The 14,769-nt window shown below is 55.4% G+C and overlaps 2 protein-coding genes across 2 annotated transcripts in view; one reads left to right on the top strand and one right to left on the bottom strand.

The window, feature by feature from the left end:
• The first annotated feature begins 163 nt into the window (after positions 1-163).
• Positions 164-14,769, top strand: part of RBFOX3 (RNA binding fox-1 homolog 3) — a 190,280-nt gene continuing 175,674 nt past the window's right edge. Inside the window, exon 1 of the mRNA XM_052808259.1 lies at positions 164-397. The gene's annotated coding sequence lies outside the window, so the exon portion shown is untranslated. The remainder of the gene's footprint in view (positions 398-14,769) is intronic.
• ENPP7 (ectonucleotide pyrophosphatase/phosphodiesterase 7) lies at positions 7,456-13,404 on the bottom strand. The gene is made up of 6 exons (XM_052808470.1): positions 13,290-13,404; positions 12,450-12,647; positions 10,437-10,582; positions 8,950-9,570; positions 8,142-8,355; positions 7,456-7,544 (listed from the first exon to the last, which is right to left on the bottom strand). Exons 1-6 carry the CDS (start codon positions 13,402-13,404, stop codon positions 7,456-7,458), a joined length of 1,383 nt encoding a protein of 460 aa, XP_052664430.1.

Below are 14,769 nucleotides of genomic sequence, written 5' to 3'. Positions count from 1 at the left end.
GTGGCGGTCGCGGTATTAACCACCTCGCGGCGTGGGCTCCCAGGCTGGCTGCCAGGTACGGCCCGGCCCACGGTCCCTTCCCCGCGGTCCCGACCGCGCCGCGGTGCCGCACACGCCATCGGGGCAGTGCGAGGCGGCGTGAGGAGCTGCTACACCGCGGTTGTGCGCTGTGGGCGTGGAGCAATGAAATATGGTGCTTTACAGGCATGGAAGAAGATGAGTCAGCACCTCAGGGAGTTTACAACCGCGGGCCCGGAGCCTGCGATTAACTGTGCAGGAGCCAGAGGGAAAGGAATTTCCGTAGCCCCAGCGCCTGGGTGCCCGCCGTGCGCAGGGAGCGAGTGGGAGACCCGGCCGGGCGATGGGGTGTCCCCCGCGCGGGGCAGTGCCGTCTCTGGTAAGCGATGCTGGATTTAGAAAAAGCTTTTTCAGCTCCAGGTTGGCGCGTTGGGCTGTCCCCGCTGCAGGAGATAGCGTCGCTGCTGGGGAGCCCCTGCATGATGGAAGGGGTGAATCGCCGCTTCGTTAGCGGTCTGTAGGATGCGCCTGGGTCAGTACGGGGTGATTGTCCTAGGTCGAGCGCTATCACCTTTTATTGTTTTCTCTTTACAATTCCTGTGGTTGCTTGCTGACCGGGAGAACTGTTAGAAGCATTTTTTTTAACCAAAGGTGACACAGAAATGCAACCCGGCACTGCGCTTTTTCTTTCTTTAGAGTTAATTTGCCTTTCGTCAGCTCTGCTCTTTGTGTGCAGCACGTCTTAAATTTTAGTAAAAAAACGTGTGCGACTTTCCATCCCCGCGCGCATGAGCCATGTGCACGCACAATACGGCATTCACGGTGGTGTGCGTGCAGCTCAAGTGACCGGCCGTGCCGAGTGCCAGGGGTGAGGAACGCGTGGGGCTCGCCCGGCCGCCGGGATCTGCCTTGCCGGCGCTGAGAGTCGAACACCGCCGGGAAACGAGCCCCGATTTGGGTAATGCCGGCTGGGCTCTTCTCCCAGCCAACCCTTGGTGCTGGTGTTCCTGAGCTCCCCGTGAGGATGCAGGAATAGAATAGCTTGTTCTCTTCCTTCCCGGAGCGAAGAAGAAAAGGCTGGTGTGAGCGGAGGTGCTCTGTTCGCTGCTCGCTGAGGCCAGGGATAGGAAGCGGGAGCAGCGCTTGGCGTTCGGGTCTCTTTGGGGACGGCGTGTGTGCAGCGTTTGGGAGGCTGGTGCCTGGCGCGGGGCTGCACCAGCAGCTTTGTCCCTGACCCTTCGTGGCCAGCCCCGGGCAGCTCATTTCCAGCAATACCCCACGTTTCTTTAATGCTGCGCAGCCCCAGCGCCTCCCGCGTTCCTGCTCACGCCTCTGTGTCGACAGGGAGTTGGGCCCCCTTTGCCTGTCGGGGGGGGAAAAGGGCTGCACTGCTCTGTGGACTGGAAATCTCCTTTATATCCCCGGGGGTTTACTGGGAACCGGTCCTGGTCAGCACCTGGGCTGCGGTGGGCTCCGTGCTTTCTGCCAGTTCTCCCCAGTTTGGAGCTGCAGGTTATTTTGCGTAGCTTAAAAGCTGCGTGCGATGGCTGGGGGCAGAGCGGGTGTTTCCTTGGAGCACAAAGCGCACCAAGGCCTGGCTGTCGTCCGTTCTGGGGCAGCAGCTTTCTCTGGTTGATCACAGGTTTCCCATTAGTTGATGGCTTTAATGGAGCCATGTGATTAAATGAAAAATTTCTCTTCTTCTCAGTAAAGAAAAGGGAAGAGAACAAATCACTCTGAGCATTAAAAAAGCCTGAACTCGTGGCTTTGAAGATTTGCAAAAACAGGAAGCGAATAAAAAAATCCTACATTTGTTTATATGTTAAAATCTTGTGAGTTTTTATGTTGCAATTCAGATCTTTTGCTCTTGGGCTCAGCAACAGCAAAATGATCTTGCTGAAATCACAGCTGCCTACCCCTTCCCAGTGCCAGGGGTGCTGGCCCAGCATTGCCCGGCTTTCTCTTTGGCATTTCAGGATGTTTTAGTGATGAAAAAAAAATTGTCTGCGAGTGCCTTTTGCCCCTGCCCGTCTGCCTTCTGCTTATGCCTCCAGCTCCCATGGGAAGGGCAGGGATGGCGTCTGCACGATGGGACTGAGGGCAGGGAGGGCTGGGGCTGCGAAGGGGAAACCCGGGGGGAGTTACGGGTCCTGGCGCGATGGGATGTCTCCTTTCTGCTGAGTCGGCCAGAGGGGACCGTCCCAGCGATGGCGCTTCCCTGGGCATCGCAGCCCCGAGCCGCCGCAGAGGCTGCACCGGCTCTGGCTGGGGCAGAGCTCCCCGGGGAGGTGCGGGAGGAGATGCTCACCCGCTGCTGCCGAAGCTGCAGCTCCACCTGCGAGTGCCTTTGGGCTGAATTCAGTGTTGTCCATCCCTGACAGAGACTTCACCTTCCCGGAGAAACTTGGGAACACACAGTAAATAGCTTGGCTGCCACATTCCCCAGCTCCAGCCGAGCTAAGTGACAGCAGAGCCAATAAACTCAGCAGTTGCTGAGAAAACCTTTGGCATCTTAAAAATGAGACTCAGACTCCTGAACTCATCTGGTGCAACATAATTTTGTAGCTCTTCCCGAGTATGCCAGACATCCCAGGAATGCCGTGTATCCTGCGTTATGTTGGTAGTGGGGGGCTGTCACGCTGGGGTGGAGGTTTGCTGTCAGAGGAAGGTGTTCACCCAAAGACCAGAGCTTCCTGATGAAATGGATGGTGCCTCTGGCAGGTCAGGGGGTTTGGACCAGGCATATGACCAGGGCTGCAGGAGCAAGCGTGGCGGGGCTGGGCATCAGCCAGGGGCGAGACCCTGTCCTGTCGGGCTTTGTACCAGTGGTGAGGGGTGCAGCTGCTCCCCGGGGGGCTTGCAGAGCAAAGAGCCCTGGCTGGGGAGGTGCACGGTGGGGGTCAGGACCATGGCTGTTGCCACAGGATGCTTGGTCCCTGTCTTTGTGCCTGCACCCACCAGGAAGAAGGAACATTGCCAGGGTGCCCCACGCTTCCCTCCAGCGCTGCGGGCTCGGGGCTTTCCTGGGTCAGGGTTAGTAGTAACGGGGTTTTCTGAGGGGCTGCTAAGTGTGCGCAATATTCCTGACTTCAAAGGATGAAGCTGGGGCCAGCCTGGGGAGCGGCTGGGCCACGGTAGCCATGTTTGTTGTGGGCAAATGGTGGTTGTTTTCCCAAGGCATCAGCCAATTGAAGCACAGAGATCTGCATATCATTTGGGCACCGCAGCCGACTGCAGCCGGGTATGGAACTGTGCAGCTTGCAGGATGGGATGACCAGAGAGCACCTCGTGTCCGGGCCCCGCAGCTGTGTGTGGGAATTGTAGGGGCACATGCCACCCCCAGACTGGGCATTTCAAGAGGCAGCAGTTTTCCTGCAAACTGTGTGTATACCATAAATAAATACGTGTATGTATATGTTTGTTGTTATGTTACCGTCTTGGAGCAGTTGGGACCCCTGGGTAGCAAGCATCTTTCTAGTGCAGGAAAAAGAAAGGGAAGCAAATGGTGTGGAAATGCATAGCAAATTGGGATGCAATACACAGCAGGGCTCTCCCTGCTGTGTGACCCCCAGCCCCGGGGAGGGGGGCGGTGGGGAATGAATTACTTGGGGATGGGAGGGCGGGCGGAGATGCAGCACTCGGCAGAGCAGGGATCTCGGATGAGCCCAGCCATGCATCAGACAGCGACTGCATCCACCAGCACAAACCAGTGCTGGGTTTGCTGGCAAGGCCAGGCAGGGCTTTGTCTGTCGGGTAAATGTTTGGTGGAAATGTCGCGTGGTGAAAGCGTACGAGGTGTGAGCTGCAACGGGAAGGGCCGGGAAAGACTCAAAGAAGGACGCGCAAAATTTGACAGTGTCTTCTGGATGCCAGGGTTTGCCTGGGGAGAGGCTGGGCTGGAGACTGTTCCTGGGCTGGGGAGCGGGGGGTCAGCAGCCGGTTTAGGCTGTCACAGCTCTGCGTGTCTGTGGGGTTAAACCTTCTCACACCCACGGGGGAAGGATCTGCCTCACCCGTCCAGCCTGGCACTTCGAAGCATCCATCATTCCGGGGCTGTATTGTCAGAGGGGAGGAAAGGACTGGAAGATTTAACTGTGTGATCCAAATCTCCAGAGCATCAATTGGAGCAACCCCGCGTGTTCTGGGGCAGCCAGAGCTGCAATGGGTGCTGTGTGCTGGGGACCCCCAGCGGCTGCCAGAGGGGGGGTCCCAGGCTTGTGCTGCGGAGAGCTTCAGCTTTGTGTTATTACCGAGCAGCCCCGGAGAGGGGATTCCTCCCCGTGGAAGCCACCGAAGCCTTTCAGGCCGAGACTTGGCGGCGGTTTATCGCCCCGGGGCAGCGGCCGGTAACCCCGGGCACCGCGAGTTCCACGGGCAAGGAGATGCTCCTGGCCGGGGTTTTATCTTGAGCTCCCCCCCCCCCCCGCGGTGCCGGGCTCTGCCGGGGGTAGGGGGGGGCAGAGGGGGGGTCGCGGGGCGGTGAGCGCGGCTCGGGAGCCACCGCCCGCCGGCTGCCGGTACTGCACCGGGACACGGCCCGCCGGAGCGGCGGGGGCTGGAGCGGGAGCAAAGGCCGGCCCCGGCGGATTTTGTCAGACGTGTGTGTGTGTGGGGGGGAACCCAGCGGAGCAGGAGCTGGGAGAGGGCGGGGGGGGGGGCACAGGGAGAGGGTCTGGCGGGGAGGATGGAGAAGCAGGGCCGGGAGGGTGGTCCTCCCAATTCCTGCGCTGCTCAGGGACACACAAAGTTCGGAGGATGCTCTGTGCTGTAAATATGGTGGGACTAAAGAAGTACCTTGTTCTGTGCTCGCTTTTTTCTCCCCCCCCCCCCCCCCCCGACTCCCAGTGAAAATAGCTTCCCCAGGGTACATCTAATGGCAAACTGTGTGATTTCAGGGGTGATGGAAACCTTCCCAGCAGGGACATGGCAGGGTTCAGTCCTCAGCCAGACCAGTATCTACCTCGCGGGAGACTTTTCTGACAGAGCCCTGTCTGACTGAAGCACTGCCTGTTGAATCAAGAGCTAAATTCCCATTCAAAGCTGAGGCAAAAATCAGCCGTTAGGTAAGGATTCCCATCAGGAGGTTGGTCACTATAAACTCCATGTTGCCTGCGTGGGTCTGGGAACTAGACTGGGACCAGCCCTACGAGCATCGTGCTCTGTACCTGCCGCAGCTGACTGCCGGGCACCCTGAGGACGCCCGGCACAGCGGCATGCGGAGCCTGGCAGTGTTGGGTTATGAGCTCTGTGGGCTCTGACTGCCAGCATCTCTGGGATACCAGCTTCACAACCGAGCTGGTTGCCTCCATCTGTAAAATGGGCACAGTTGTGCCGACCTGTGCCGAAAGTCCCAAGATCTCTGGCAGAATTACTGGGAAAGTTGCTATGCGCTATATTATTAATATTATTTTAAATAATATTTGCAGCGCTGGCCCGTGCGGCTCCCCTTTCAGAGCCTCTCCGTTGTTTGCTGTGGGGCTGTTTGTGCTGCATGCTGCCGGCCTGACCCCCCCCGCCCCCAGCATGGTTTCAAGCCAAACATTTTCTTCCTGTTTTTCCGAGTGGGGCCTGCGTCTCTTGTTTCATCTCGTTGGGTGAAGCCGATGCAGGGAAGGCAGCGAGCAAGTCTCTATGGCAACAGATGTTTATCGAGCCCCTGAGATGAGGCACAGGGTTGGGGAGAGGCACTTCAGCATCTGGGATGGGGTCTGGGGCAGCTGCCACGCTAACGCCACGCTGGAAGGGCCGGGACCAGGGCTGCGGGATGGGGGGGTGTCCTGCTCCCTGTCCCCTAAGCCCCAGCATGACTGAGGGACTCTGGGCTGCTCCCTGCAGAAAGTTTGGCTTCGTACGAGGGCCCTTTGCATGCAGGATGCACCAGCCCTGCTGTGGAGCAGGTACCAGATGGGTGGCACAAGCCAGCACGGGCTCTGCGTGGCCCTGGGCTCGGGAACCGCAGGGCTGGGTGTTTGCTTGGAGCTGGGGGGGGCCTGCTGCATTCTCTGTCTCTCCAAAATACATCAAGGATTAATGCCCCCTCCCAGAGCTCCCATGAGCTGAATCAGGGCTGCAGATGCGTTAAGTCTCATGGGTGCTGCTATGGAATAGTGCAGCCGGGGCCCGTCCTGTCCACGGGTTTTGAGCTCAGGCGTGTGTAGGTGGTATTTCCCATTTTTGTCCACAGCCATAAGGGACAGAACGACAAGCAGAATGGTGCTGAGGGCACCCAGGACTCTCGGGGCAGAGGCTGGCAACACTGATTGACTTTGGGATCCCTCCAAGGCTCTCGGGCCAGGTGGTTGCCCTTGCCGGAGCAGAGCTGGTTCTCCCAACACCGCTGTCGCAGCCAGCCCAGCCCTGCGGCCAGCAGAAACAAGCTGGGCCTCACTGTCTCCTCAGTGCATCCAGGCTGTCCACTCTGTGCTGGAGCCCAGCACCATTTACAGGAGGCTCCCGGTGCACTCAGAACAAATACTTTTAATTGCTTTAGATGCTCAACACGTATTAGCTGTCCCTGGGTCAAACCGAGTTGGAGTTGTCCTGCCTCGAGCAGACGAGGAAGCTGGGGTAACGGAGACATGGGGTGACCTTGTCAAGGTCAGACTGTACATCAGTGCCAGCTTCCACAGTGGTACATCCCGGTGTGCACCCCAAAGCTTGGGAGAGGCACCTCCCCCCCTGGGGACTCAGTCATTCTGGAGGAGCATGGATCAGTAATTTGGGGAGGTTTTGGGAACTCTCTACAAGTCTCTGAGACCAGGACTGGTTTTCTTCATGAGCCATGTCCTTCCCCACCTCGCCACACATTTCTGGTAGAGCTGCCTGGAACTCGGAGGCTGCCAAGACAGGAAAGCACAGCACTGCTGTTACTTATTTCACATATATGCAGTCTGTGCATATCGGCTGGGTGTGTGCTGTGCTGGAAGTGCCAGGAAATTAGATTGAGAATTACTTGCCCTGATGGGTCTCCAGGCACATGTGCACAGTGAAGGCAAGCAGCAAACTTATGTCCTTATTTCCCTTGCAGCCACACACAGGCACAAGCAATGAAGCATTCACCCCTCCTTCGTGACACTTACACAACTGCCCTCCTGCCCAGACCCAGTCGCACACAGAGGCCGGAGGGCAGGGGGACAGTTAGGCAGCAGCAGGCAGGAGGCCAGAGGGATGTCCAGCCCTTCTTTCTAGCCCAGCAGATGCCCCGGGTGATGTCAATGCTGACCCGGGTAGTAAAAACCCAGAGTCCCTCTGCTTGAGATGCAAAGGGTCTGCTGTGCCCTGCGGAGAGCGGCTGGTGGGCACCGCGCAGCATGGGCTTTCACAGACGGACAAACCCCAGAGAGACCGAGAGCAGACGGGGCATGTGCCTGCCTGGACAAGGGCACTTCCAGGGGGTTTTCTGGATGTCCCTGGAGTCAGTTACCTCTGATGGGGGGGTTAGTATATTCCTCCCCAGCATCCCAGAACAAGAGCAATTCCCAGCATCACCGGCAGCTTCTTGGCAGGAGGGAGAGGAGCACTTGAACCTGCGATGCCCAGAGGAGGAATTTAGCATTAGCCGGGTGCCCGGTCCTGCCCAGGTGAGCAGCAGCCCTGGCCCCCCCTCCCGCCAGGCTGCGAGTTGGGGGAGCCTGTGCCAGGAATTGGGCACCCACAGCCACCCGCTCTGCTCCCCCCCCGGGGATGAAGCTTTGCTGGCCTCAGCACTGTGCATCTCCTGCTGCTGAGCGCTAAGGGCTGTGGGGAGCTTTGCTTTGCTCTCGGGGGACATTTACACCCCGTTAAAGCGAACCCTGCCCGGTTGCCGAGCCCGCGGACCGGAGCGGGGGGGACGGGACACGACACGACGACCCGCAAGCTGCGCGCTGCGTGGGGGGGGGGGGGGAGCACGGCGGACACCAGCAGGCGGCCACGGGGCCGGGGACCGATGCCCGGTCCCCGCCGGTGCTCCGGAGCCGCCGGACGGTGGCGGGAGCGGGAGGGGCGGCAGCCGCCAGGTGTCGCTGTTCCCGCGGGAATCCCGGCGGAGCGCGGCCGGGACCGGCGGGCGGCGGAGGGGGGGGGGGTCCCGGTACCGGGGGGGGGGTCCCGGTACCGGGGGGGGGGTGTTCCCCGGGACTCACGCAGCATGGGCTTCACGGCGTCCAGGGAGCCGTCGTGGGGCTCGGGGGTGATGCCCAGCAGCTCGCAGAGGAGGGCGTAGACGTTGACGCTTTCGAAGGGCTCGACCACCTGCCCCTGCTTGAAGGCCGGTCCCACGGCGCGGAAGATGGTTTTCATGTTCATGGCCTCGTTGTCGAAACCGTGCTCGCCTTTGTTGAACTGGACCTTGTATCTCTGAAAGGGAGAGAGGGGATGTGGGTGCCCAAACCCTCCAGCCCCCTGCCCCCAGCGCGGTCTCCGGGATACTGGATGCCTCCACCTCTGCGGCCCGTGGCTCTCGCGTGCCATGTTCCGCAGCCACAGGGTTTAACAGTCTGGTTTCTTTGGGTTTTTGAAGTTGATCTAACGATGTTAAACTTTGCAGAAGCTGGAGGGTGCTGCCTAGACAAAGCTGTCAAGCAATTACATCTTGCAGGTTCCCTCCCTAATTGTCAGCGCATCCAAATTTCATTGCACTGAGGAGCTTTGCAATGGGAAGCTGCCTGCTGGCCTTGACTTTGGGCCTTCCCTTAATGCCAGGCTAGGAGGCGATCCTGCAACTGATACTCTGTCTTCATGCAAGTTGTGCTCCAAGACTCCTGGACCCTTTTTTTGTCTGAACAGTGGAGAAGGTCTTTACACAAAGAGCTGGAATTTCCATCTCTTTGTAGGGAGACCAATCAACATGAAGGCGTAAAGCCGGGTAGGTACTGGGGTGCTATGAGAAGGGCAGGAGGAGAGAGGCAGATTCCCAAAAGACAGTAAGGTATGTCTGTGCGTATATCTTACCCCATGGATCACGTATCCTGGATCACTGTACAACAGGAGCGGGGTGATCCGGGAATGGTTGGCGTAGTGGAATCTCCTCGGGAAGTCTGCTTTCTTGTACACATGTAAGTTTGGGTGGGCGTTTTTCAGGACTGAATACACATGCTCTAATTTTCCTTCTTTTGGCAGCAATAGTCCATTTGGTCCATAATCTAAGAGTTCAAACTGGATGTCTTTGAACGTGAAGTTCTTTACTCTCTGGATGTGAATCTCATTGGTCTTTATGACGGTCTCCATGCCGTGGTCAGATGTGATGATGAGGTTGAGGTTTGATTCCAGGCCACTTTCCTTGATACGCTGCCTCAAGTAACCGATGGTTCTGTCCACCTGCTTGATCATGTTTTTCCTCTGTGTGGATTCAGGGCCGTACTTGTGTCCTGCTGAGTCCGGCTCACCGAAGTAGAGGGCGATGAAGTCGAGGTTGTTCACCGTGAACCATTCCATGGCGGTGTCAATGTTCTCTCTCCAGTTGGTTTCGTTGCTGTAGTTGAACAAGAGGGGTTCCACCAACTTCATATTCACTTCTTCCCCTTGATATTTTGCTCTTCCTCCAGGGAAATAGATAGAGCCTGTCTTTAAACCCTGTTAGTGGAGACATTGCATAAACTCACCTGAACTTCCTCTACAGCATCTTTCCATCTGTCAATGCAACCACCTACTAATGCGGTTAGTTCATTCAGCCCCCTAATGTCTACCTCTGCCTCTAATGAGGTTTTCTTGCTCATTGCCAATTAAAAGTGATTAATTGAAAGCACTGCCCTTCCCAGAATTCCTGCATGTTGGTTTTCTCACCGTGTTAGTAGCACTAGTTATAACTTTGGAAACAGTGACCTATTTGTACTTTGCATGGACCCTCTGGCTCTTGACCATCAAGACATTAAGGTGTGTTTTACTCCAATCATATAAGCACTCACCCTGAAGTCAGTGGAGCCAATCTGGCAGGTTAAGACAGGCAAAGGTACGTGTCTTGGGCCAGGTCTCAGGTCCTGTCTCAAAGCCAGATTCAAAGCTTACTGGGACCTAGGGAAGCCTTGCTGCAGTCCCCAGTGAAGAGGGGACCAGCCCCTGATGCTGCTGCCCAAAACGTCCTGGGGGAGGCTGTGGAAATGAGGAATGTGCCTTGGAGCGTATGAAGCCCCTGGGCTCGTGATGCTCCCTAAGGAACCGGCTGAGGTTTCTTTAAACAGGAAAAGGATAACCTGTTTTATTAATGTCTTAATAAAGCTGAAATGCATCTATTATTTTTTGCTATTTTTAATAGAATGATCATAATTATTCCTGCCAGTGTCTGGGGATTTCATTTTTTTGCTAATTAGCCTGTCGTTTGCAGTGAGGATGTTAGCTCATGGCCACTAGAGATCGTGGCTTGCCTGTAGCTTTTACAACATGATTGCAGGCAGGATCCGTCTGTGCAGGGTCTGTGCGTGCGAGGAGGCTGCTGCACTTGCCTGTCTCTGAGCAGTGATCCAGATGGGCAGGCTGCCGTTGTCCCACCAGCTGTCCACGTCTTGCGTGCTGTGGTAGGGCAGCTTCTGACCCGTGCTGGTGTTGAACCACATGTTGTGGATCACCCCGTGGTTCTCCAGGTATCTCCCTGTCAGGAGAGACGGAGGAGGAGGGGGTGAGCCGGGCTGTGGCTGAGGGGGTCTTGCCCCTGCGCTGGGCAATGGGCCATCGCTGGGTCAGCGAGGAACTTCTGCCTTTCGTACCCCATCCCAGCTTTCCCTTTGCCTCTGCTTTGCCTCCCTCCTCCCTCTGCCTTGTACAAAGTGGGGTTCCCAGGGCAGGGAATGAGATGCTGGGGGGATGCCTGCTCCTCACACGGGTGGGTTGATCCCAAGTGGGTCTCACCCGGCCCCCAACCGGGGCACCCCTGGAGGTGCTGGTGCTGCCTGCAATTGCTCCTGCCCTTCTCGGCGCGGGGGGTGTGTGTTTCACCGTTAACCTGCATTTAACTAATTGCTTTGGTGTTTCGCTTTCTCTGTTGTTCACAACCCATGAGGTCAGCATGCAGCAGAAATTCCTGTTAGAAATGAGACGAGCACTTTGTACTATTACATTTCAAGCTATTTTTATTATTCTGGTCCTGAAGACTGCACAGTTACTTCTGCACGATATCCCTGTCCTCCCTTGTATTGACAATGCCTCTCTGCCTTTTCTCATCAGCAGATTTCATTAGCATGTTCCACTCTTTTATGCCAAGGTTATTAATTAAAATCTTAAATAAGATTGGCTCCAAAATCAATTCTTCAGGAATGCCCCCGTTGCCCTCCCTCCAGCGTGACAATCTCCTCTCAGCATCACCTGCTGTCCTCTTCCCTGTAGCCCCTTACTTCCCCACATTAGAGATTTTGTACTAATCCTCATCTTTTCCATCTTAACTAACGATTTCCCATGTGGCACTGTATCAAATACATTACTGAAGTCCTGAAAGATTAAATTTAGTGCATCTCCCTCGTCTAAAAAATCATTTATCTAATCAAAGGAAGCTGTCAGGTTGGTCTGGTGCTATTTACCTTTGATAAATACAGGTTCAGTTCTATCCCTTTCTGCAGCTATTGCCTGTCTCTCACTGACTGGGGAATCTGGATTAGGAGAATATTGTATGGAATATTATTTTGTGTTTGTGCCTTTGTAATTATATTTGTGTGTTTGCGATGTTGTAGCTTGTGTTGTACTCCAATATGTACACAGATTAGAGGCTATCAATATTTGGCACCTATATAATATATATAATGCAGGTAGGCTAATAAAAACAAAGGGAAGACACTGTAGTGAGAGACTAATTTGTGCCAGAGCTTAGCGCTAGTGACTAAAGTAAATGAAGACTTAGGCTGCATGAACTATAATTTAATCTTTGTTTTGTGACTCTAGTAGGTAAAGAAGTATAACTAAACTTTAACTACAGGCTATCCTGTAACAAAAGAGAAGGAAATGTCTCAAGACACAGACAAAAAGGGTGCCTGGAGGCTGCGAGAGTGAACCAGGAGAAGAGAAGACCCCAGACACCGTGAACAGGACTGGAGGAGCAGAAATGCCATCAGGAAATCAGGGAACCTGTAGAGACTATAAATCCAGTAACAACCGACAGGCATCCAGCTTGAGCTGCAGATCACATGCGTTAGGAATAAATATATACAAAAGAGTTGAGCTGATCTGTTATTAAAGCAGAACTTAGGGATGAGCCCTGTTGGGGGGCCTCCGTGTAATTCCTACCATGGTCTAGGTGGCGGCTGCATAATTCCTACGACATCTGGTGCTATTTACCTTTGATAAATACAGGTTCAGTTCTAGCACTTTCTGCAACTATTGCCTTGTCTCTATTCTAAAGCTTTGCATGCTGCTGAGGCTGAACGGCTGCTTGACTTAGTGTCCTTCACTGATGCATAAGCTTTAAATTTGCCTTTCCCCAGTCTGCACCCTGTGCTGCTCTGCCTGGCTTGGGGCTGGGGGGGACTCACCGGTCAGCAGCGTGAAGTGGCACGGGCTGGTGATGGTGATAAAGGCAGGAGTCATGTACCGCGCCTTCACCCCCTCCGCAGCCATAGCGTCGAGGTTGGGGGTGTCCACGTCCTGGTCGTAGTTCCACCGAAAGCCATCAAAGGACACCAGGAGGACTTTGTTGTTGTTGGATACCTGCTGCACGGGGATACATCTTGCTGAAGAGAGGGCAGCAAATAGGAACCCCAGTGAAGTGAACATCTTCATGCCCTGGAACTGGAATAGCCCAGACATCCAGAGAGCTCACTTTAATACATGCGGGATGGGACTAAGTTCAGTTCTTATCTAATCTTGCAGTTGCTGATCAGATGCATGGCTTCATCCGGCACGTTGTATCAGAATGAGCCTCTCTGGTTTTTGTCTAGCTGAAGTAGATTAGCTTAGATTTCCTTCTGGGTCAAACACCAAATCTGCCTCCTCCATCAGTGGTATTGGATGCTCTTCTAGTACTCATGGAATGGGAAGAATTGCTCCTGTGGCGGGACGCTGCCTTCTGCAGGCAGCCTGTGTGAACCCTGCCACCCCAGCACCCTGTGCCCCAGCTGCCATCCTTCACCCTGTGCTGGCTCCCTGCAGCCTGTTGTGGTGTCCTTTCCACACTCCTGGCTTTTGGTGCCCTGCTCTTTGGTCAGCAGTTCGGCTTCAAAAGGCAACTCCCCCCAACCCCAGGGCCACTCAACCACCTCGAGCGCGGTGCTCAGAGGCTCAGAAAGGAGCCTGGATTTACCCTAGGTCCTTGAGTGTGGCTTTGTGGAGCTACATACTGGGGAAGGAGGCTCTTTCCTGGATCCTGCCCATACCAGCAACCTCCAGAGATGCTCCCGAGTGTGAGCCCGGCTCTGAAGCCCCTGTGTCCCAGCCCCCAGCCCAGCTCCTGCGGCTCGGGCTCTGCTGCTCACCGTGGATGACCCTCATCCGCTCGTGCATTGCTGAGCTTCGCCATATCAGCATCCCATTTTATCAATATCTGCTGGTTTTATGACTTCTCTGGGGTTTAATCATTGCTGACGACTCATTTCTCGGCAAAACTGAGTGTAAGGCTTTTGTAGACTTATGTAACAGAGGTTGACTTGGTTCCTCAGTGTCTGAACTCTCAACCTTTGCGTCTTTGCTGATCTCCTTCTGCTCGGGTTCCAGATTTATTCCTTGTTGCTTTGCTTCCTAATTGCCCAGCCATCCCCGCCCTCACCAAGCAGAGCCGTCTCTACTGCTTTCCCCAGCACTGTCTGGGCTCATTCCTTGGCATTTCTCCCCAAAGGGTAAGCTGGGCAGATGAGTCTCACGCGCATGCCATGGTTTGTCGCGCATGCGACCGTCTCTTTGTAGACCCGAGCATCCCCGAGTATTCCCGTCTGGACCAATTCCTCAGGGTGCATCAATGTCTCAGCTGCCTCTTCCCCTGTGCTTGTGTTTCCCAGGTCTGACATGGGATAATCGTGCAAGGACACTGTGAGAGGTTCGAGCGATCCCACCAGGGACCTCATGGCTGACACAAGCCAGGAGCACAGCCTTGGGTGCTTCGTTTGCAGACAGTGGAAATGAACCCAAGCTGCACTGGGATGGAGCCAGCCCTGAGCCCACCCCTCCTCCTGCTAACAGAGGGCATGGGGTGGGTGTTGGTCTACAGCAGCCCAAGGGGAAATCCTTTTGCTGGGAGCCAGGGCTGTGGGGCTCTGCAGGGCTCTGCTGGGCTCTGCTGGGTGCTGTGAAGCCAGAGGGTGCTGGTATGACCGGCACGTTTGTGCACCCTGGGTTTGGCCAGGCTGGAGCAGAGTGGTCATTCTGCTGGGGTCGTGCCTGTCCGTTCCAGTAGCTGCCGTGTGTCTGGACAGCGGAGAGCACCAGGAGAGAAGCTGCTTGCCGGGCAACCCACTCTGCCAGTCCTGGCACTGCAGTTCACTCAAGGAACTGTTTTGTTATCAGTGTTAGCTGCCCTCGTTCTGATACCATCCTTTCAGCGAGGACAGGGGGGCCTGGCAGGCACTGAGGGTTTAAAGGGCTCATATGATAAAGATGTTATTGCTTATCAAGCTCAGGGACAGTCCTAAATATTCAGCGTGTTGTTCTGAGGTGAGTCAATAAGTCTCCAAGCCATTGCTAACAGCACAGGGAAGGTCCCGATAAGTTATCATGTTGATCAGCTCTGCTGGGAGGGAAGAGGCTAGAGAGAAGGAAGCACTGCTCTAATCTCAGAGGAATATTTAATAACAGGAGTGTCTCAAGGCACGTTTTGGTATTTGGTATCTGAGGAGCATGAGATACAGATAAAGAACATCACCT

This window comes from Harpia harpyja, chromosome 14 (assembly GCF_026419915.1).
Source record: "Harpia harpyja isolate bHarHar1 chromosome 14, bHarHar1 primary haplotype, whole genome shotgun sequence".
Classification (NCBI taxonomy): Eukaryota; Metazoa; Chordata; class Aves; order Accipitriformes; family Accipitridae; genus Harpia; species Harpia harpyja.
The sequence above is the reverse complement of the archived record's forward strand: the minus strand, read 5'-3'. Positions and strand labels throughout refer to the sequence as shown.

Bases quoted from the DNA above. Each gene is read 5' to 3' on its own strand.
- ENPP7 (XM_052808470.1), bottom strand. From the start codon at position 13,404: ATGAGGGTCATCCACGGTGAGCAGCAGAGCCCGAGCCGCAGGAGCTGG. The intron at 12,648-13,289 runs GTATGGGCAGGA...CCCTCTCTTCAG, and splicing joins AGCATCTCTGGAGGTTGCTG to CAAGATGTATCCCCGTGCAG. The intron at 8,356-8,949 runs GTAAGATATACG...TCTCCCTTTCAG, and splicing joins CAGGATACGTGATCCATGGG to AGATACAAGGTCCAGTTCAA.